The 22,376-nt window shown below is 59.1% G+C and overlaps 1 protein-coding gene across 1 annotated transcript; it reads left to right on the top strand.

Moving 5' to 3' along the window:
- The first annotated feature begins 15,725 nt into the window (after nucleotides 1-15,725).
- Nucleotides 15,726-20,417, top strand: CBX8 (chromobox 8). The gene is made up of 5 exons (XM_022589425.2): nucleotides 15,726-15,943; nucleotides 16,324-16,367; nucleotides 16,553-16,618; nucleotides 16,745-16,811; nucleotides 17,262-20,417. The coding sequence occupies exons 1-5, from the start codon at nucleotides 15,875-15,877 to the stop codon at nucleotides 18,117-18,119; spliced, it is 1,104 nt and encodes a 367-aa protein (XP_022445133.1). The 5' UTR covers nucleotides 15,726-15,874; the 3' UTR covers nucleotides 18,120-20,417.
- Nucleotides 20,418-22,376: the final 1,959 nt, after the last annotated feature.

The following is a 22,376-nucleotide window of genomic DNA, read 5'->3' on the forward strand; positions in this document are numbered from 1 at the left end:
GGGTGAAGGTATCCCCCCGCTAGGCGAAGGTATCCACCTACCTGAGCACACAGAAACTTGGGGATGGTTATTTAATATGAATGAACTGCCTAAATGGGCGTGGGCAGGTGCGGGGCAGGGATGGGCTATGGGGGAGCACCGGGAGGCTGCAACCGGGTATCCACGGATTTTCCAGTGCTCAGAGAGGTCTCCATGGCAAAGGTCCAGCTCTGGGCGCCGACCCAGACAAACCCTCTGCCCCGAGAGCATCCCCAGCCCCTGCGCAGAAGGAAAACTGTGCTTTCTGCTAGGCAAGATACCGCGGCAGCAAAGCTCAGCCAAGGTCAGGGAGGGATACGTGCTGGCACCAAGGGCTGCTGCGGCCACGGCGCTTCCTTCTGCAGAAACAGCGAGGAGGAGGCGGCGGCCAAAACTAACTCCATCCAGCAGGCAGCGCCCTCCCCAATCTCGCACCCTCGTTCCCTGGCAGAGCCCGCTTCTGCCATCTTCCCCTGGGAGGTGCCAGGTTCGGGGATTTGAGTTTGGGAAGGGAAAGAGGGCGAAGGCGAAGAAGGATGCCCGAGACCGAACAGAGGTCACGCGGGTCATCGTTCTCCGTTCCCCATCCCCCACCCGAGCCAGGTCTCCTATGCGACCCCCACCTGCGCCGGGCTCCAGGCACAGGCTTCCCAGTAGGGGGCATCGCTCAATGCCTGGGCTAGGCGGCAGCCCTAGAGGCAAGCTCGGTCCCAGGGCGCTAGGGTTGTCTTAGCCGTGCCCTTTGGTTCCCCTGGGGACAGGCGCGAGTCCCCGAGGCGGTGGCTCTGGTCGCCTCGGCGTCGCTAGGAGGACAAGCGCTTCGGAACCGGTTACCACTCCGGAGGGGTCAGCCGGACACCTGTGCGTGCGTGCGCGCGCGTGCGCGCGCCTCTGAACGCGAGGGAGGGGCCGAGGGGAGCCCCGGGAACCGCTGTGCGTTTACTGCCTCAGTTTTAGGGGAACCGGAGCCTCATCTCCACGGGAGTAGCGACGTCTTCTCCCTCCTCGGGCTCCCGTCCAGCGGGTGGGCCCAGCGCTGAGCACTTGACCTGCATCCCGCAACCACCAGTGCACTGCGTTGTGCCTGGAAACCCGAGGGTGGCTCTATCAGTACATTTTCCTCCCGCACTCAGCGTTCCCCCCACAACGATTGGCAGGTTTTTAAAATAAGCTTTAAATGAGACATCGATTTATCATTATTATGATTGCATTCAGAAATCCAGCCCGAAGGGACACCCTGGGGGATGGTAATTTGGTGGTACCTAGGACTGTTTGTGGTTTAGCACATCCCTAGTTCCGCAAGCACATTTCTTCGGCAGCTAATTGCTCTGATTACCTTTGGGGCGGGGGAGGAGAGCGTGTGTGTGTTGCGGGTGGAGGGGAGACTCGGACTGTTCGCAGAGCCCAGTGCGTGCACACGGTGGACCTGATGCTGCGGCAGCAACTGCAGCAGCGACGCGCGCGCACACACACACACACACACACACACACCTTCCAGCTCCCTCCCGCATCCGGGCCTTCCCGCTCCTCCGCCTCCGTTCGCCGAGGTTTGGGGAGGGGGTGCGTGGGATGGAAGTGGGAGCTTGCGCGAAGGGGGCGAGGACAGGCCGAGCGGGAGGAAGAGAATGACAACGAGGCCGAGGGGGAGGGGGACAACGGCGAAAAGAAAACTTGGGGAGAGGGTCAGGCAAAAATGGGGGTAAGCAAGGAGAGGGGTGCCGAGACGAGAGGCGGGGACGCTGGGGGAGAAAGAAAGGGAGGGGGTGGGGAGCGGGCGGGGGCGGCTGGCTCGTTTCCACTCGTGAGAGCCGGTTGCTGAGAGACGCGCGGGCCAATGAGCTCGCACCAGCTCAGCCCGGCGCCCTCCGCGTGTCCTTATATGGTGCGGCCGCTCTGCTGGCGCTCGCGCACATCGCCATATAAGGGCAGGAACCTAAATACAGGCTATACCTTGTTCTCCGCTCGCCCGGCCGCGGCCCCGGCGATCGATGAGCGCGCCACCGAGCGGGCTGCGGCGCGCGGGCCCCGGGAGCGGGCGGGGAGGGGGCCGCGGCTATCGCGCGGCCGGGCCAGATGTGGACTGCGCAATGGCAGCCCGGGCCAGCTGTGGCTCTCGGAAGGTGTAACCCGCTGCCGCCAGTTTCCCGACTCCTTCCCTCCCACTCCTCCCCATTGCTTCCGAGGTGCAAATGCAAATGAACCGGGATTGAAATCTAATTGCTTTTGTTTAAAAAAAATTGTGTGAGCCAGTCTGTGTTGAGTCTGAGCAAAGGCCCAGAATCACGGGAAACCTAGCCGAACGCCTGTAAGGTGGTGGGGTGGGGAGGAAAGAGACCTGGACTGTGATTTGGAGGTTCAGGGTCCCCCTCAGCTGTCTCCCGAGGCCTGGCCCATGGTCCCGTCAGCTGAGATCCTGCGCCCCATTTCTCCGACCTCCTCGGCGCCAGGCCTGGCGGAGGTCCCAGGCTGGGTCTCGAGAAGCGGGAGCTGCGTGTGGCCCAGGCGGCGAGGACCCACGGGCTCGGTGCCCGGGCGTCCCAAGCAGCCTGGAGCCAGCCGGGCGGCGGGAGGGAACGGTGAGAGGCATCGCTGTCACACCCCTCTCAGCGTCTCCTCTGTACTTGCCTGCTCCTGGACGGCAGGCTAAATGCTGCCCAAAGTGACAGGCCCGGCGGGTCCGCGGCCCAGCTACGCGATTGGGCCCAAGGAGGCCGGATCAGACAGCTGCGAGGGGGAGGGGCCGCAAGGGGTGTCTTTGGGACGGGAGATTGGCCAGGGTGGAGCCTCGGCCATCTCGGGCTTCTGCGTAAGTCTTTGACCCCTAAGTCCTGTCTCCAGCTTGTTGCACTGCTTGCCTTTTCCCTCCTCACTCTGGCCGGTTTCCTTGCCCACCTGGAGAAGAGTTTTGGCCTCCTCCAGGCGAGGGTCTGGACAAGGGAATGGCCCCTGGTCAGGTTGTCTGCCAACCGGGGAGGAGCCTCAGTGGTGTGGTGACAGTTCTCCTGCCAGCTGGGTGGGTGGCACAGCATGGCTTTGCCAGTGAATGTTGTTGGAGACCCCAATAGCTCACCTATCGCTCCCCACTGTGTACTGGGCTGAGGCCTTTTCTTCCCACCGTTTGCAATGGGCATGAGACTCCCAGAGAGTCTTGCCAGAGGCTGATGGTCCTGAAGAAACCTATGCATCTGGACCAGTGGCCCCCAGAATATGAGAGAACGATTCCTCCTCTCACACTCCACGGGTGCCTCAAGTACCCCTCTCTTGGCAGTTTGAACTGGGGTTGTGTCGACCTTGCCTTGGCTTCCCCCATGCCTGGAGATGCCACAGAGGGAGCCTCTTCCCTCTAAGGAGGCCATTTCCAGTAGCATGATGCCACCTATAGAATGTACCTGGAATTAGTCCCAGCTGTGGCTATGCCTCCAGCAGCTTGGCACTGGTACTGGAGCTGGAGAGAAGATAATGTCCCCCCCCCCCGTTGTCCCCGACTGAGGTTGGGACTGGAGAGGCCATCTGGTCACTCAGCGCTTCCTTCAGGACTCTTCCTCTTTCTTCCTGGGCCCCCTAACTGTTTAGTAGCTCTGAGCCTGGCATCATTTGAGAAAGTGAGACCAGTACCGGGCACAGCTGGGACAGGAACTCCCAGCTCTCCCCAGGAGTCCCCGTGATTTCTAGGCAGTCACAAACTCCAGGGTTGTGTGCTGGCTGAGGCAATGCACCAGTGGCCAGCCGTCAATGGTTAACAAGTATTTTCTAAAGGTTTTGGAATCCCAGTAAACCTGACCACACGACCCCAAATGTACGGAATGTGGAAACTAGACAGGCTGCTCCAAGACTACCTGCTCCAAATGACCCTTTTACAGGAGAAACTGAGATCGAGAGAGAAAAAAAAAAAAAAAAAGACTTGTCCAAGGCAGCTCAGCCAGTCAGGGGTGGAGCAAGCACAGGTTTGGACCCAATTCTTTCCATTCCCAATCCAATCTTTTTGGATTATGCAGGCATGTCTCAGCAGCCCCCCGGGCACTGGCTTCCATGTTTGCATGGTCTGGTGGTCCTGGAACCCTGGAGCTGGTGCACGAAGACCCATAGTGGCTGCCTGATTGGCTCTGCAAGCACTTTGGAACCGGCTGCCTTTGATGGCAGCCAGTGGCTCTTCCTGGGTGGCTGGGGAGGAGGGGGGCCAGAGGCAGGAAAACTCTGTTGGACTCTGGCCCCAGGCTGCTGGGCTTCTGGTCTGGCCAAAGTCTGGGAAATCCAAGGGTCAGTGACCCCAACTGCACCCCAGATGGCTCTCTTGTGCCAAACCCCATGACTTGGAGCAGCAGCAGGGTGTGTCTAGCTTCCTGCAGAGCCTGGTTCCACTACCATGGCACCTTCTCTTAGGCACCTCAACTCCTGGGTGACAGACCTAAGTCGAGCCCTGTCCTGCAGCTTAACTTGGTCACTAGCAAGTTACTTAGCCCCTCTGAGCCTATTTCCCCAGCTTTAAATGTGGTTAATAAAGTCTCCCTCTAAGGGCTGTGATGAAGAATAGAAGTGAAGAGTTCGGAAATCATCTAGTCAGAGCTTGCCATGGAGCAAGCAGCCCTTGCTCAGCGGATGGTAGCTACATCTATCCACTCCCACCACTCCTGCACACCCTCTTGTGCCAGGCTGGGCACAAGACTCTGGTATACAAATGACCATAAAACATCATGTACATTTGAGCCCATGTAGAAACAGGTACTCCCAAGCACTCCCCAGCAGGCTCCCTTGGGCAGTTGGTTGGTGGGTGTCAGCTCCAGCCTCCTCCCTACCCTTGAATAAATTCCTCCAGTCAGTGCTCTCCAGTTCCAGCCTGGCTCCGCCCTCTGCCCTGCCCCACCCTCTGCTGCAACTCAGAATCCAGCTGTCTATCCCTTGGCTGGCTTCCCTGAGCATCCCTGGGAACTCTCCAGTGTAGACAGCCCCAGGATCTTTCCCTCTGGGGAAGAGAAGTGCCTGAACCCACAGAAGCTGGAAGAAGCACTACCTTACTGTAGGAAATTTAGCCTGGGACCTCTTTCCCCATCTTAGAAAAACAACACGTGTGTGTGTGTGTGTGTGTGTGTGTGTGTGTGTGTGTGTTAAGGAGTCCTGCTTTCCTGGGATCCGAAGTACTCTCCATGTGGGTCCATTATAGGTACCTGTCATAGCAACAAAATGGGGAAGACCCTGCCAATCTGGCAGGTGGGAATACTGATTTTCCAGAGAGGAGAGGAGCCTGCTCTTCTTGCGGTGCAAGTGCTGAAGGCACTTTCCTGGATTCCCCCGAGCTGGAAACCCGGGCTGGACAGCATTGAGAGCCTCAGCTGGAGGGGGCACCCGGGCTAGCCTACAGGATCTGAGTACCCAATGGTGGGGAGGAGAGGCTCTGACTGAGGCTCCAAGTCACTCCCCCAAGCCACCTCTCCTCCACTTCTGTGCCCAACTTTCCTTCTCTTCCCCCACACTTGCCTCTGGCACACCCTCACCCTCAGACTCCCATCTCCACGCTCGCTGTCGGCTCACCCCTCAGCGGAGACAGGCGACTCCTCCACCCGCTTCTGAGTGGTCCAAGCGCCTTTAAAGCCCAGATGGATTGCTGAGACCCCACACCCAATGCCCTCACTCTCTCCATTTCCACTGGACAAGTCCGCGCGGACCCGACTAGTGCAAAGTGGGGCGCGAACTTTTCGCCTAATCAGACTTGGGAATTTGCTCTTAGAAGTTTCCGACTCCTGGGAGGAAAGCTCACCACCCCGCTGCCCCGCACTGGGGCTTGCGACGGTGACTCGGAGCCCGAAGCGTGGCGCTCGGCGCCCCCAGCCCGCGGGCGCCGTTCCAGCGGGATGGGCAGCCCGTCTCTCTGCGTGGGCTGCTCTTTGTTCTCGGTCGGTTGGGCCCGGGTTGGCTCCGGCTCTGGGGTCAACGAAGCCATTGCTCCGGACCTTGCAGGCTGGATGGTGTCCCCCTCAGGATGAGAGGCTGCTCGCGGGCCGGGGAGGTCCGACCCCTCCCCTAAGCTTGTGTGTGCAGGGGTGCGGTAGTGGGGAGGACTGTTCCGAGACCCCCGGCCCGGGGCTGCTAGAACACCCAGAGCGGCCGGAGAACGAGGTCGTCTAGAGGCCTTCTCCTTCAGACTTAAGAGATTTCGGAAGCAGTGGACCCGGCAACGCCTCTGGCTCCTTTCTCTACTATTCATTGGATGTTCTCCCTACTCTCCTAAATGGAGAAATTGAGGCTGAAACCTGGAGCTATGATTGGGAGGCCTGGAATCCCAACTCTCCCTGCGTTTCCTAGCTAGGAAAAGACTTGAGAGCGGCTAGAACATTTCCTCCGCTATTCCAGGGGTGCCCTTCCCCCAGGGCGCCCCTGCCCCCAGGGAAGAAGCTGTGATATCACACCCACCGCCAGAAAAAAGATAATACCTCTGGGGCCGAGGTGCGCCACGCAGGGAGGTGTAAAAAAGGCAGAATGGAGACTGCGTCCAAAAGGCAGTGAGAATCAATGCAGAGGAAAGAGAAAGGAGATGGAAGGAGGGCCGGCTCCCTTGTCCCAACCCAGTAGTCCCAACTCTCAGCGACACCCTCTCCCGCGCCCTGCGGTCTCTTGGCGCCCTCCTCCTTTTCCGCGAAAACAGCCAGTCCTTCGACCGTGGGGCTAATCCTCCGCCCATTTTCCCTCTCGCTTGCTCACTTCACTCTGCAGGTCGCTCCAATCTCAGCAATTCGTAATCCGGCTTTCCCCCTGCAACCCTGATTTTAAATGAAATGTAAGAATTATTTTAAAAGGAGTGACCGCAATGGTGGCTTCTTGGTGGCTAAGCTGAACTGGCGCCACTTCCTTAATTAAATGTAAAACTTCTGTCTTCTTGGAAGAGATAGGGAGTTCCTGTCCACAGCGCGATGCGGGGGAGGCCGCGGGTGGATCTCCCAACCTTTTGCACTGTGCTCTCTCTGCACTATTTACTGGGAGAGGGAAGACTGACCTTGGAGGGGACAAGTTCTGCTGCAAAATTCTTCTGGAGCCCAGAATAGCCCTGAAAGTGGCCCCACGATGACAATTCTGGTCCAAATCCATTTGCCATATTTATTTGTGGATTTCTCCATGCCACTCCCCTTCATATTAAAAAAGATCAAAAAGATGTTTTAATGTATAAAAGATGCTTCCTCCACATAATGCCCTCCTGACTATCCACACACCCGTTTTCTGCTTTGAATCCAAGGATTTCTGCTGCCCCAGTCGTTGCGGCGACCAATCCCAGAGCAAGGAAGTGCTTCCTCTTGATCTGTCCAAAGGGTGGGGAACTGAGCCTTAGAGGGGCCAGACCAGAGGCCCAGAGCGCTGATCGGCCAGATACCTCCTTAAACCAGTCGGGCCGCCGGTCTACTTTCTCCCCGCCCCACGCTACCTTCAACATCGACCTCCGATACCCCCAGCCACAGTCCATGCTGCCCCCGTTTCCCGAGCCACTGAACATCCCTCTACTGTTGAGGTGATAGAGTGTTTTCCAGGACTCTCGCGGTGGCTCAGCCCTTGACCCGTTTGGCCAAAAGTAGATAAACTCCAAGGGTGAAACTAGAAAAACAACAGAAACTCAGCGTGAACATCACATTTCCACTACTTTAAACTTCATCTCTCCCTGGTCTGGTCAAGAACCCCACGCTCACAGCAAAATCAGTTTTTCTTGCCGAAAGCTTCTGTTTTCAGGATCTCAAAGACTAGCTGAAGCAAAGAAAATTAATTTTGCCTCCATTTGCTGTGTCATTCTAGATAAGCCATTATTATGCAAATGAGAGAGTGCGGCTTTCAAGATGAATAAGAACGGTGCCGGGTAGCGGCGCAGGACAGCCCCAGATGTTTGCATAATTACTTCTGCCCCAACTTCAAGAGTGCAAAATGTCAAGGGAGGAAGTTGTGCGGGTAAATACGGTACCACGTTCCCTGAATTTGATTTCCTAGAGAAGGGCGGGGAAGTCGATCTGAGGCTTTCAGCTGCAGCGAGAGAAGGCGTCCCGACTCCCTGGCGAGGGTGGCCCGGCCTGAGTGGCCGTCGGTGTCCTCCCCCTGGGGGGTGAGCCATCCCGCAGACAAGGGTGGCCGGAGAGACGGGTCTCGCCCGGGCAGTGAGGCGCTTGCGCGGGGACAGAGCCACCGCTGGCCGCGCGCTTTCCGGCAGCCCCGGAACCAGCAGCACGGCTTCTGGGCGTGCGCGGAGCCGGCGCGCTCTGGTCGCGCAACCTCGACGCCCGCCCGGCCTCGTCGGGCCCCCGACAGCGCCCACCCTTAGGACTAACGCTGGGGGCGCACCGCGGAAGCCCCGACCGGGGGCTACAGGAAAAGGCACTGATCAGAGCGGAGGACGCCGAGGTTCCACCAGGGTCCATCAGAAACAAGAAGGCCGGACCCTCCCGAGCACCGTCGCGTTTCCTCCGTCGAATCCCAAACGTCTGCCCCTAGGGTTTCCCGTACGCCCCGGTGAGGGCGAACGCGTCGGCGAACGCCTCGGCCCCCTGAGGTTCTTTCGGAGCGCTCAGACTCGCCCCCCACCCCCACCCCTCCAACATGTGCCTCGTCAAAGGACCCGGCAGGCTCCTGCACTCGATTTTTCCGACCTCTAAAAGGGGAGACTGGATTTTGGCTCTTCTCAGCGTGAACAACCTCGCGAGGAAGTGGTACTGACTGAAGGATCTCCAGTTTGGAACTAACTTGAAGTCCCCTGAGTCACATCAAAAAGTCACTTCAATTCCTTCCGCTTGGGGGCGGGGTAGGAAGTGAGAATGAACGTGAAGCGCCAGAAGGAGTCCCAGGCGTCCCTGCAGATTCCCTGGGGCGGGAGAGATCCTGTGGGGATGGACAGGGCAGTGTGGCGACCAGTTGGCCACCATGGCTGGCGGCCGAAGTGCCAATCCTGGCAGAGGTCGGGTTCTAGGGAGCCAGGCGACCTCGCTGAGCGCAGGCTCTAGGGCCACCAATCACTGCCCAACCTTGTCTTCCCTTGGGAAGTGCGTGTTCCCTGCCTTCTCGATGGATGGGGCCACGAGCGGGAAGGAAGCACACACGGACCCTGTCGAGTCACTGCGAGGTCAAGGCCCTCTCCGTGCAGACAGAATCCGGAGTCAGACTCTCCACCTGGGGCATCTTATATCACAGGCTGCAGTCAGTGGGTCGAGCCCGGTGGCCAAGGCTGACGCAGCAGCAGAGTTCGCGCGTCCGGGGAATCTCGGGGCCAGGAGGCTCCTGATAACACCCTCCTCTCGGATGGGGCGCAGAGGCCTTGACCCTTAGGCCACCCATTTGTCTCAGGCTTCTCTGCCCCCACACCCCGCTGCCCTCTTCGCTTCTCCCAGTCCCGCCCCGGCTGTGCCTAGGCCGTAGAGTCTGACGCCCTTCCAGGGACGATGGGAACCGAACACCCAGACCTATCCGCTCTCGGACCCCTTTCATCCTGCGGGTTAGGCACGGAGGTGCAGCCGCTCAGGTCTCCCGTCCACCTCGGAGCCATCTCCCCTTGCACCCCCCCAGCCGAGGGTGCCTCCAGGCTCCTCCGGAGCCGGACTTTGCAAGCAACACCAGGCAGCCTTCCCGGAGAGGACTTGGGGGGACCCACCACGCGGCGCGCGTGCGCGCATGCGCGCATGCGTGCCGGCCTCATCTCTGTGCGCGTGCTCCTGCAGCACCGCACCCGCACGGAACCAGGCCTCCGTGCTGCAGGAGCCGCGGTTGCGTTTTGGTAGCGAGGCCATCTGGTGGGACGCATCCCGCGGCAGGCCGTGCTAAGGGGCGAGTCTAGACTGTGTCTGAGGAGCACACAGTTTCCCTGGGAGGGTCGGTGAGCACCCGGCTCCCTCTTTGGGAGGTAGGGAAAGTTCGGGCTTGATACCGGGTTCCTTGGGGAAAGTCACCCAACCCAGACCCACCAAGTCCCATTAGCCTGACCTGGCCCCAGAACACTAATAAGCGACAAGTGTAACAGTGATGATGAACATTTATTGAGCACTTGCCTGTGCCTGACGGTGTGATAGTGCTTACATGACAACTCTCTGAACCTGTCCATCCACCCCCTGGGGTGAGCATGTTAATATTTCTTTTTAAATAACAGTTATAGGAGCTGAAGCACAGAGTGGTTAAGTAACTTGCACAAGGGCACACAGCCAATAAGTGGATTTGAACACTGGCCCTAGAGCCCACAATTTTAGCCACTGTGCTCTATGATGAAGGAAAAACAAGGACTTCCACCAACATCCAGCCTCCAGCTGAGTCGACTGGGCTCTGAGAACTCCTCCCTCCCTCTGTTGTTCCAGCATCAAGTTTTATGCTAATGGCCCAGAGCAGCATCTCTGCTTAGCACAAGCAGGTTGCTGATTCTGGCAATAAGATCACTGTCTTCCTCTATGGCCAGTTCCATGAGCCTCCATTAGCCCTTTCTTACCTTGAATAATTTCCATAAGCCCTGGAGGAAGTGAAACATGCAGAGTATCCAAAGCCACTGCTGTAGATATTAGAGAGCATTGAGCTTGGGACTCCTCAGGCAGAACCCGTGTTGTATGTCCTTGGGCAAGTTACTTGCCTCACTGTGCCTCAAGTTTCCTCATCTATAAAATGAGGATAATGGAATTGCTCTTACCAGGTTGATAATGGAATGGCTCTTACCAATGGTAAGTGGGATAATGCAGGTGCCCAACAATAGCTGCTCAATAGATGTTGCTTGCCCCTGTGGGGCTGCCATTCCTCCTGCGATTTCAGGGGGCTGAAGTCAAAGGCTATGTGTCATCTAGAGTATGTGCAGGCTTGTGGGAAATTATTGTAACATGGTCAGCCCCTTAGTATCCTTTGCCGCATGTTCTCGTGTTTCTCTGACACCGATGGTCTGGGTCTGAAAGTCTACTCGGGAGGAGAAAACGGGACAGGAGAAGTGGGAACTTCTTGATTCTGGGAAGGAGTAGAGGCTGGAGCCCAGGCCAGAAACCATGGCAGCCTCACCTCCAGTCACCGGCCAGCCTGCCTGGGCCGGGTCTTTGGCACCTCTTTGCCGGGTGTTCGGTCACCCCTGCCCTTCCCCTGTAGCGGGCGAACAGCGTCCCGGAGACGTCGGGCCCTGGCCCAGGCGTGGGGGCGGCAAAGTTGGAGGGCGGCCGCCAGGCTCCGGGGCCGCCGGTGGTAAGCCACGGCCCACGCGGCCACGCTCGGAGCCACCCGCGCTCACTTCACAGCCGGCCCGGCTGTCGCGCCCGAGGCAAATGGTTCGGTTCCAAATCCGCCCGCGTCCGCGGCCAAGACCAGGCAGGTCCGACACCCGCCAAGCCGTGAAGTTGAAAAGCTCCCAGTGAACGAGCCGAGGCCCGGTCTCACCCTCCAGCTAGAGGACGCGCTGGGGCTTGCTGGTCTGGCGACCCAGGAGCCCAGCCCCTCATCGCGGCCGCCCTTCGCCTTCCCTCCCCTCGGACCGCGCCAGCCTCGGGCTTCCTCCCCGGGGGCTGAGTCCACGGGCAGCGGACACAGGGAGGCCTAAAAGGCCCCCTGGACCGGGGGCGGCTCCCCGGTGAAGGAGGCGGGCGCATGGAGCACAGGGTCCGGACTCTTTCCGGAGACTGGGCCGAGGGCTGGGGCTGGCTTCCAGGAGTCGGGAGCAGGTTGGAGGCCCTTTGTTGGGAAGGGAAGTGGCAGGCGTGTGCCCAGTTCACCGAAACGAGTGCAGAGTCGGGCAGGAGACCCAGGCGTTCGGGAAGCAGGTGTCCCGAGGTGGGCGGGCGTCTATAATTCCATAAACAAAGAAACTGGGCAGCTCATCCCCGGAACTAGGGGGTGGTGGGAAGACCGCTAAAAGAATCGCCGACAATTTCCTTCATAAAAATGCGATCTGAGAGCATTTGATTTCCACTTTCACTCCCCCCCGCCCCGACACACGCACTGTCTCCAAAGACACTCAAATTGCAGCCATATGGGGCTAAAGTAATAGGAAGCAGTTACCTTATTTACTGCAGTGGCGGCGCACTCGAACCTGACAGCCGCAGCCGAGGACCGCCGGGCAATGAAATTAAGAGCAGAAGGTTCTTGTTCTTTGAAACTCTGTTTTGTTTACACCCAAGGGTGCACGAGGGAAAAGCAATTATCTAACTTTGAAGGATAAACGAGGTTATGTGGAGGAAAGAAGGGAGGTGGCGAGAACTGAGTGATGGAGGAAGGCAGGTTCAATAAGAAAGGTGGAGAGCGGGGGTTCCTTCTTCCCTTGGCTTCTAAGTGTCACCGGCGGATCACTTTAAAAGTCTCAGCGGGAAGGACGCCTCTACCACCCCACGCTAGCCCCCTCTCCCGGCAAGTACAGGCATTTTTCTTCACCCAACAGAGAGGCCCCGGCTCTGGGTCGTGCCAGACTACAAACCTATTTCTCAGACTGCCGCCTCTCAGTCTCCAAACTGTCGGGGAGTTGAGGTCGCCCAATGACTGGCGCTCACACCTTCCGCAGCCCTGCTCCCTCACGCCCAGCAGGCAGCAGTGCGCCGGCCAGGGGCGAGACACACCCCCGCCACTAAGTTGGGGGTTGCATTCCCCACCCCGCGGGACTGAGTTTCTCTGCAGCGGACAAGAACTGGGCTTGGTCTGATTGTTCTTAGATTATTCTATGCCTCTCGTTTCCTTCTGGATCGAGTTCCACCTTTGCTATAGGTGCTGCAGGAAACCCGACGTTTGAAAACTCAGACAGCTCGCAAGCGCTAAGCTAATTTTGTTCAGAACAAGTGTTTTTGCCACCAGACACAAAGACAGGCGGGAAAATGCGACGGGGAAGCAAAAAAAAAAAAAAAATTACTAAATACCCCTCCGGAGGAGGGGGCCATGCACGGCAGCGCTGGGGTTTTCATTTCCCACTTGAAGCTTCGGAGGCACTTAGGCAAGGAAGAAAAAAGAGAGTGAGAGAGGGAGGGAGAAAGAGAGAGAGGGAGAGAGAGAGAGGGAGAGAGAGAGAGAGGGAGGGAGAGAGGGAGGAGGGAGAGAGGGAGGGAGAAAGAGGGGGAGAGGGAGAGGGAGAGGGAGGGGGAGAGAGGGAGAGGGAGGGAGAGAGGGAGAGGGAGGGAGAGAGGGAGAGGGAGGGAGAGAGAGGGAGAGAGAGAGGGAGAGGGAGGGAGGGAGGGAGGGAGGGAGGGAGGGAGGTGAGGGAGGGAGGGAGGGAGGGAAGGAGGAAGGAAAGAAAGAAAGAAAGAAAGAAAGAAAGAAAGAAAGAAAGAAAGAAAGAAAGAAAGAAAGAGAAGGAAGGAAGAAAGAAAAACACTGGGAGGGAGGAGCTGAGCTAACTTTTTCAGCGTGAAACTGATACCATCGACCTCTGCACGCCTCGTGCAAACTCCGGGTCTGTAAAGGCACCCAACGCAAACATAACTCCCGGGAACAGGGCTCCAGAAACCCTATCAGAAGGGAAACCACCACTCTTCTCTGGCGCAGGCCAGCTTGCGAGGGGTGGGGGAAGGCGGGGGGTAGCGAAGCCGGTCCGTTCCTCCAGCCCGATCGGGACAGGCTCCCTCTCTTCGGCTCCAAGGTGGCCCTGGGGCTGCCCGGGAATTCGGGCGGCCGGTGCGTGGCTGGGACAGCCTGGCAGCCGTCGCCCACAGCGGGCAGCGGATTCCAAGCGGGTGCGGGCGGGGTGTGCAGAGCGACCCGGGCCCAGGGCGGAGGGTGGGCTTTCTCTGGGCGGGGAAACCAGACACTTATAGGCGGCTGAGGCCGACTTTATTTTTACTGCCCAAACTGTTGGAAAGTATTTAAGCTTAAACAGAAACAGCTGTATCGCTGGCACCGGCCAACGAAACTATTTGTTACCGGGAATGACTTTTTATGATTAAGGACGCGGCCGTCGGCGGCCTCTCGCGGGCAGCCCGCGCGGGTCGCCAGAGCGATCTGGGCGTCGCCAACTCGCTGTTCGCTAATAAGACCAAATGGCCAGAGAGAGGAGACTGTACACCTAAAGCCCACCTTGTAAAGTTTGAGCAAGGCCAAAAACTGGAACCCCGCGTTTTCAGGGGTGGGGGCGGGGAGTGGCAGGGAGGGTGGGCCGGGAGCCGCGCCTGTCCCGCGCTTCCAGGACGCGCCGCTCTCGCCGCGCACCTAACTTTGGACAGGAGGCCGGTTTTCCGCTCTGGGCTTTCTGCCCTTTCGAGTCAGACTCCTTGGCTCGCCTTTCCTTCTCTCTCTCTCGTTCTTTCTTTTTTCTCTCTTCCACCACATCCCTCGCCAAGGGAAACTGCTTCCAATCAAGTTTATCAGCGATGTTTTAACTAAATCGTGGGTTCCGAGGAGTAGGTGCTGTTACTTGCAGCTTGGTTGGTAAGAGAAAAGTGTTGGGGATTGCTGGGCCCGGACTTGGGCTGCTGTCCCCGCCGCCGCCGCCCCAGCCACGGGTCACCTCGAGCTGAACAGGAGCTTGTGTTTGCGTGTGTGCAAACTCGAGGTTCTAGGGCCCGGCCCTCGCCCCCTTTCCTGGACCCCGCCATTTTCGCCCCTCTTCCTCAACCCGCACTAGACCCCGCGACGCTCCCCGGGTTTTCTCGTGGAGTGTCTGCCACGCACGTTGGGAAGAGCTGTGGAAAGGAAGTGCGCGGCGCAGGCCCAGCGGGTCGCCCGGATCCGGGGGAAGCAGGACGCTCCCCCAGCCGCGCGCCCCAACCCCAACCAAACTCCAGACTCTGCTTGGTGGTCGTCCATGCCCTCCCCCAACACACCCAGGCCCGGGGCACGGAGCGGCTGGGCTGTGGCTGGCGACCCTTGGGGCCAGGGCCTGGCGGGGACGAGCAGCGCGGGCTGGCGGCACAGGCAGGTGGCTGCGGGCGTCTGGGACGGGTGGGGGGGGCAGGAAAAAGGCGCGCAACGCCCCCCACGGGATCCCGGGGTGTGGGAAGGGTCGGACGGCAACAGCGAGCCGCCACTGGGTCTGCATTCGGCTTCCAAGCTGGGGGCGAGCGCTCGAGCCCAGCCCGGCTCGCAGGGCCCGGAGGGTGGCCGAGGGCAGGGTTGCGCGACAGGAGAAGGAGACGCAGGCACATTGATTTGTTAGCGGGATGGGGCTGGCGGCGGCGGGGGAGGCCGTTGCCATGGAGACCGAGGGTCGGCTGTGCAACTCGGGGGGAGGGGGCCGGGTGGAAGAGCTGGCAAGGGGCGCGTCGCCGGCTCTCGGGGTTCGGGCGCGGCCTGCGGCGCCCCAACACCTGTGCATTGTGCATTGTGCGGCGCGGGCGGCGGCGGGGGGAGGAAGGGCGCGAGTCCGGGCGGTGGGGGTGGGGCGGGCTGGGGGTCGCTGAGGGGGCGTGGCCTGGCTGACACCACCGCAGGGGTCCCAGCGAGAGCTGTGAGGGACGCTGAGCACCGGAGGGACATCTTGGCGGCGGGAAGGGGGCCCCGGCGGGGACAGAGGGTGGACAGCCCCCCTGCCAGCCCAGCAGACTGACAGCGGCCGAGCCCGCCCTCCATGCGACGTCATTTCCGGCGGCGGCCTCTCCCCCCCCCACCCCCCCGGCAGCGCTCTGTCTCCGGAGTCGCTTCGGACTCCGCCCCCTGGCGATTGGAACGCGGGTCACGTAGCAACGCGGGGGAGAAAGCGAGAGGGGCGTGGCCCGCAGCTCGCCCAATCAGAGCGCGGGAGAGCTGGCCCTGGCCGCTCGGCTTTAGCAACGTCGTTAGCAACACGTGGGGCGGGAGGAAGAGTGGGGAGAGAAGGGAGGAGGGAGCCGCGCGCGGGAGGGGGTGGGGAGGGAGCGAGCGCGCGGGAGGGGGAGGAGAACTGACGTCAGCGGGAGAGTATTATGGTCTGTCGTGCGCTGGCTGCTGCTTTTCTGCTCCTGGAAGCGGCCAAGGGGGGAAGCGGCGAGTCAACATGGAGCTTTCAGCGGTGGGGGAGCGGGTGTTCGCGGCCGAAGCCCTCCTGAAGCGGCGCATACGGAAAGTAGGTGCCCCCAGGCCTTGGGCCGAGCCCTCCCCTCCCGGCCCGGGTTCCCTCCCCCTGCTGCAGCCCAGCTTCCCTTCCCCCAGGTCCCAGCAGCGGCCGCGGCCGTGGCGGCGGCTCTGAGCCCAAGCGCTTTCCTTAGACTTGCAGCGATGCACAGATTGCATGGGTGGGGGGTGGGGGGCGGGGTGGGGGGAATGAATGCCGGTGCATGCACTTTGTGCAGCGTTTCGTGCAGGGGGTGATGCAGCGGGCGCTTGCCTTTCGCGGTGGGATTTCGCGCATTCATTCGGTGCATGCATTTTTTTGCATGTATTTCTCGTGTCCTCGTCATGCATTTTTCCCCGTGCACACATACATTTTCCTTTTTACATCCTCAGGGACGCATGGAATACCTCGTGAAATGGAAGGGCTGGTCGCAGAAGTAAGTAGGTTCTGTGCAATTCTCAACCCCAGACTGTTATTTGGGAGCTTGCTTTCTTCCTCTTTTTCCCTTTACGTTGAAATACAATACAATGCAACAAGAAAAGTTACAGACATACACACACCTACCCGCGGCTCTTTCCCTGCTCCCGGGACTGATGCCCACTTCTTCCTGATTCCTTTTAGGTACAGCACATGGGAACCTGAAGAAAACATCCTGGATGCTCGCCTGCTCGCAGCCTTTGAGGAAAGGTAGAGGCCCCTCCAAGCTTCGGCTTCTCACTTAGAACACGAAGGGTGGCTCCTAACCAGCTTGAACTGGAGGCCCACTTGGTTTCTTTACTCACACACCCCTTTCTTCCTCCTTCCTTTCTGCAGGGAACGAGAGATGGAGCTCTATGGCCCCAAAAAGCGAGGACCCAAACCCAAAACCTTCCTGCTCAAGGTAGGATGGCAGTGTCCAATGGTGGGCAGCAATGTTATGTCAGTTTGTGGGAAGCGGGCCCTGAGGGCTTGTGAACCAGTGGGGTGTCCTATTTGTAATCTAGGAGGGAGTCCCCAGACAGGCTGTCACCAAGTCACTGGCACTGGTAAGCGTGTCTTGAGGGGAGGGGTATTCTAGAATTCCACACTAGAATTCCTTTATCGGACCCCCCAGCCATCCCAAATAGACATATAATCAAATACAAGAAGTGTGCTTTGTGTGGATGGCTGCTTCCAGATAGATCGTCTACTCCTTCCTCCAGACTGCTGCCCCTAAGCTTCACCCCAACCCATATAGAAATCCCAAGGCATCAGAGTGTAGCAGGGAGGGTGGGGCTGGAAGAGGGGTGGGGAGGTGGGGGCGGTGGACAGGGCCCTGCTCTGCTCTTGACACTGCATTCTCTTCTTGCAGGCCCAAGCCAAGGCAAAGGCCAAAACTTACGAGTTCCGAAGTGACTCGGCCCGAGGCATTCGGATCCCCTATCCCGGCCGCTCACCCCAAGAACTGGCCTCTACTTCCCGGGCCCGTGAGGGCCTTCGGAACATGGGTCTTTCGCCACCGGGGAGCAGCAGCACCTGCCGAGTGGAGCCCCCTCGGGACCGTGATCGAGAGAGGGAGAGGGAACGAGAGCGTGAACGGGGTGCTAGCCGCACAGATGACAAACCCAGCTCGCCAGGCGACAGCTCCAAGAAGCGAGGTCCCAAGCCCCGGAAAGAACTCCTGGACCCCTCACAAAGGCCCTTGGGAGAACCCAGTGATGGCCTTGGAGATTACCTCAAGGGCAGGAAGCTGGACGACACTGCTTCCGGGGCAGGAAAGTTCCCAGCTGGCCACAGTGTGATCCAGCTGGCTCGAAGGCAGGACTCGGACCTGGCCCAGTGCGGTGTGGCCAGCCCCAGCCCGGCTGAGGCCACGGGCAAGCTGGCTGTGGACACCTTTCCAGCCAGGGTCATAAAGCACAGGGCCGCCTTCCTGGAGGCCAAAGGCCAGGGCACCCTGGACCCTGGTGGCCCCCGGGTCCGGCATGGCTCAGGCACCCCCAGCTCTGTGGGGGGTTTGTATCGGGACATGGGGGCCCAAGGGGGAAGGCCCTCCCTCATCGCCAGGATCCCAGTGGCCAGAATCCTGGGGGACCCAGAGGAAGAATCCTGGAGCCCCTCTCTGACCAACTTGGAGAAGGTGGTGGTCACCGACGTGACCTCAAACTTTTTGACCGTCACAATTAAGGAAAGTAACACGGACCAAGGCTTTTTTAAAGAGAAAAGATGAATTGCTGGGTGGGTGATCCCAGGACAAGAGAGCAGGAGAGAGAGTGAGAGTGCAAACTTGGCATAATGCTTTTTATTTCTGGGTGGGAGGTGGCCTTCTGGCTGGTCCTTTCCCATCCCTACCTTCACATAACCCCCTTCCTTTCATCCCTCCCCCTCAGTTTTGGTTGGAAAGATTATCTCTAGAGTTATATTTTCTATTAGATGTAAATATGTTATTTAAGAAAAAATATCTAAATATATATATTTCAACTCTTGAAGTTGTTTTATTTAAACGAGGAGAGAGAGAGACTCAGTGTGGTTCAGTTGGGGCAGACAGGCTGAGGTGGGCAGGAGGGGCCTGACAGCCACCCAGGGCACTAGGGAGGATGAAGACCTGGGCACTGGGCCTCTGATGGTGTCAGGAGAGACTCAGCCAGCCCACCTAACCCCTCCTCCCTTTTCCTACAGCCGCAGGTCAGACCCCTGGAACCAAGGCAGGACCCGGATTTTTTCTCTCTTCCCATTGGTGGGTCAGGCCAACAAAAGATTGGCTCCCCAATCAGAAAGGAAGGGGGTGGGGTCAGTCTTTTATTCTTTTTCCTAATTTTTTTTTTTTTTTTAAGATTAAGAAATCTGTTGCGGGGAGAAAGTATTAACTGGAGTAACATTTTGTGTGTGAGGTTAAAGGTAAAAAGTTGCGGGTGGTTGGGGAGCAGCAGATTTCTCCCAGGACCACACCAGAAAAAGCACTTTACGGGAGATGTGTGTGTTGTACACGCAGATCGGATCGTGTGTATGTCATGTGGACAAAATCTCCCAGTTCCCTCGATTCCTTTCCTTACTCCACAGAAAGAAAAGAAATCCAGCGAATCTGTTTACATTCCCGAAATGCCAGGATAAATTGGGAGGATTGCATGTCAGTGCCCAGAGTTCGAGGCGGTTCTTGTTTTACAAGAAAAGTGGTCGGGGGTGGACTTTTCCTTTTCGCGTCCTCTAGTTACGCCAGAAGAGACGGTGGCCCCCACCTCCCAGTAAGAGTTGGACTAGCCTCCCTCCCTCGGGGAGGGCGGGCCGCCAGCTCTCAGGAGAATGTATGGCCAGACAGGCCCACCCTGCGGGACCCACAGAGGGAGGAGCGGCTGGGAGCGGGGGCCGCAGCTTGGCTGGGAGTGCGATGGAGGGTCTGGGCTTGGGGCTCGGGGCTCGGAGCCGGCAGGACTCGCATCCCGGCGGTTTCGGCTGGGAGAGGGGAGGGGCGAGGGGAGGTTTCCATCCAAGAGTGCGCATCAGAACTTTTCCTTTTTTTTTTTTACCCCCTTAAAAGCAAAAGCTATAATTTATAGGCCTTTTCGATTCGCGGAGTGTTCTCTATTTGAACTCGACATTCAAACTCCGCCAGAGGGGGAGGAGGAGCGGGAGTTGGAGAAGAGACGGCTGGGGAGGCCTTGCGTGGCGGCGGGTCCCGGGACGCCCCCGCCCCGGCCGACTCCAGACCACGCTGTGCTCCGGGGTCGCAGAACGCACGCTCCTCTTTTGACTCAAAAGCACAAATCTGTCCCCCTCACATCCTGGTCCCTTCGAGGAATGATCCTGCGGCCTCCCCGCCCTCCCCCACCCTTAAAGGGCCAGCGGGGATCTAACTTCCCATTGCTAGTGGAGGGAGGGGCGAGGGGGCCCCGAGCCTTGAGAGGAAGCACAGATTCCGGGCGAGCGCGGCGGGGACCCGGGATTGAGGGGGGAAACTTCTCGATGCTGGGGGGACAGGGCGGGAACCCCAGCCTGGTTTCTCTTCCGCACTCCCCGTATTCCCACCTCCCTCTTCTCAGCCTCTCTCTCCTCCAGACTTTTGCCTTTGAAGTGAGGGGGTAAAAAAGAGGAAGACGGTGTACTACATGATTTTTTTTTAAATTATGAAATTGCGCCTGTAAAGAGAAGCCCCTGGAATGGGGATTTTTAAATGCTCGCGTTTGTAAAACTGGTATTTTAGACTTTGTATAAAGAAGCGCCGTTGACCAAGTGTATCTATTTAAATATCGACGCTATTTTCAGACGAAACTTCATTGACGGGACATGTCTGTTACCGAGTGGAAGGTCACTCCGGGACACGTGTCTTTACCTGGCTGCTGCCTTCCCTCCCTCCCTTCCTCCCTTCGCCCTCATCTCCCTCCCTCGGGGCTGACTTTGCCCCTTCCCCCTGACCTTTCCCAGCTAGCGTCGTTCTGCCCCACCGTCCCTCTGTCCTGCCGTCTGTCCGTGGCCATTCGCTCGTCTCTTTTACTCTCTTTTGCGACGCTGACCTGGGGGTGGGTGGGCAGGGCCGGGGCCGCGTGGCTGGGAGTCTGCAACCGCGCGGGATGTGTGCGTGTTGGGTTTATTTAATTCTAAGATTTGTACAAATCTCGACTCGATCTCCGCCTCAGCTCGAGTGAAGGTTGGCACCTATCTTCCGCGGTTGTGAATGTCTGTATCCAATACCGCTTTTTACATGTTTAAATATATACTTTGTAAATAGAGACGTGTCTCGGATTTTATTCCTTTTTGCTGGCCCTCGAGAAGAGGGAACAGGCGCCTCGCGGGGGAGAGGATCCTTCCCTCCTCGCTCATTTCCCATCCCACCCCCCTCTCTCGCCCTGTCGGCCCTGGACGATTCCGTTTCCAGTAGGCCCTTCCCCAACTGAGGGTATGCCAAACCCGGCGGTGGAGAGGGGTAGGCTTGGGAGGGAGCAGGATGTGACCCTTCTTAGTCTTCTATAAGGGGGATGGTCCTGGCTTTCCTCACCTACGGACTGCACTTCTCTGCGGCCTGGGCAGAACTCGGGGATCTCGGGAAGATGGGCCCGACCTCTGGGTTCCCTTTTCTTCTGGCAGGACTCCCGCAGCGCACCCCACCCCCAGGCCTGAGGTCCTGGTCCCTGACGCCCGGCGCCTCTGTGCCGCGCTCCCCCGGCTTCCCCGACAGCTCACCAGTGCTGTCTGGGGACCCGCCCCCCAGACCCACCTAGCCTCGCCAGCGCTCCCCGAAATGCAGCGCCTCGCGCCTATTGATTGAGGAATTGAGTTCGCGGGTATTGCTAGGCAACTGGCTGCTCCGAGCTGGCGCAGAGCGCGCTGATGTGATTAGTGAACCCGGAGCTGCCGCGGCGCAGCCCCGCGCCCCCGCCCCCGCCAACCCCCACTGCCTCGCAGTCTCCGGTCTTCTGGGGGGGCAACACCCCCATCGCTGGGCGAGGAACGGTCTGGGGTAGAGCAGAGCACAGGGTGGGGTGGGGGTTTCTCAGATTTTCCTGGCCGAAGACTGCAGCAATGGGGCGGGGTCGTGAAGCCGGCACAGAAGAGCCGCCCTTGGGACCCCAAAGAGGCCACCACATTGAGTTCACTTCCACCCCCATAGCCCTAGCAGACGTCGCCCCGTGGAGAAGCGCGGATCTAGGCGTACTTGGCAGAGCCCGAAGGGAGGCGTGTGGGCACGCGTAGGCTGGCGCATCTCCTGCTCTTGTCCATCGAATCGGTGACCCCACGTTTGGCGGAGCTCTCCCCGCCTCCTTTCTCTAGTCTGTGGCCTCTGTGAGGACCCGGGAGGGAGGGCGCGGCCAGGAGCCTGGGCTTGGGGCAGTGGGTCACCCTTCGGACGTGAGGGACTGGGCCGGCGGGCAGAGTCAGAGGGCGGGGAGTGGAGTGGAATGGCTTGGCGAGGGTCGCGGCGGGCGGCCAGCCCCAAAGCCGTGGCCCCGCTGCTCCACCAAGACTCCCTCCCGCATTGGGCAGCAGAGTGGGCTCGTGCTTTGGGAGATGGGGGGCACCGACTCTGCCCACTTTCCCCAGTTGTTTGGCCACCACCAGCCTCGGCTTTGATCTGGTGCTTTTCCCACGAGTTTCCGTTGCCTGGGCAGATCCTCTGGGAAAGAGACCAGGTGTGGAGGCCTGGGCCTGTGGTGCTGCCTCCGGCTGGGGCATTCCTTTGCCTCCGGAGGGCAGGGCCGCCTCGTGGGGCCGCCGCCAGCGCGGAGCCTGGCCCAGCACACACACTGGTTGAACTGGAATCTTTATGGCTCTTCGGAGAGCGTCGGGTTGGATTTTTTTTGGTCCCTTTGATGCTTAACAATACAGATGCTAGTCGAGGCCCCGTGCTGTATGCAGGAGACCCAATGGCGAACAGGCCTGCCCTCGCACTTTGGGGGCTTGTATTCTGATTTCCTCTTCTCACCCCAAAGTCCCCTGGGACCAGAGGGGTCCTTCGGTCCAGCTGGAGTTCTAGTTGGAGCGTCTCAGGGCTTGC

Source organism: Delphinapterus leucas, chromosome 19 (assembly GCF_059928025.1).
Source record: "Delphinapterus leucas isolate spDelLeu-1000000601 "Yukka" chromosome 19, BTC_Dleu_Yukka2, whole genome shotgun sequence".
NCBI classification, from domain to species: domain Eukaryota; kingdom Metazoa; phylum Chordata; class Mammalia; order Artiodactyla; family Monodontidae; genus Delphinapterus; species Delphinapterus leucas.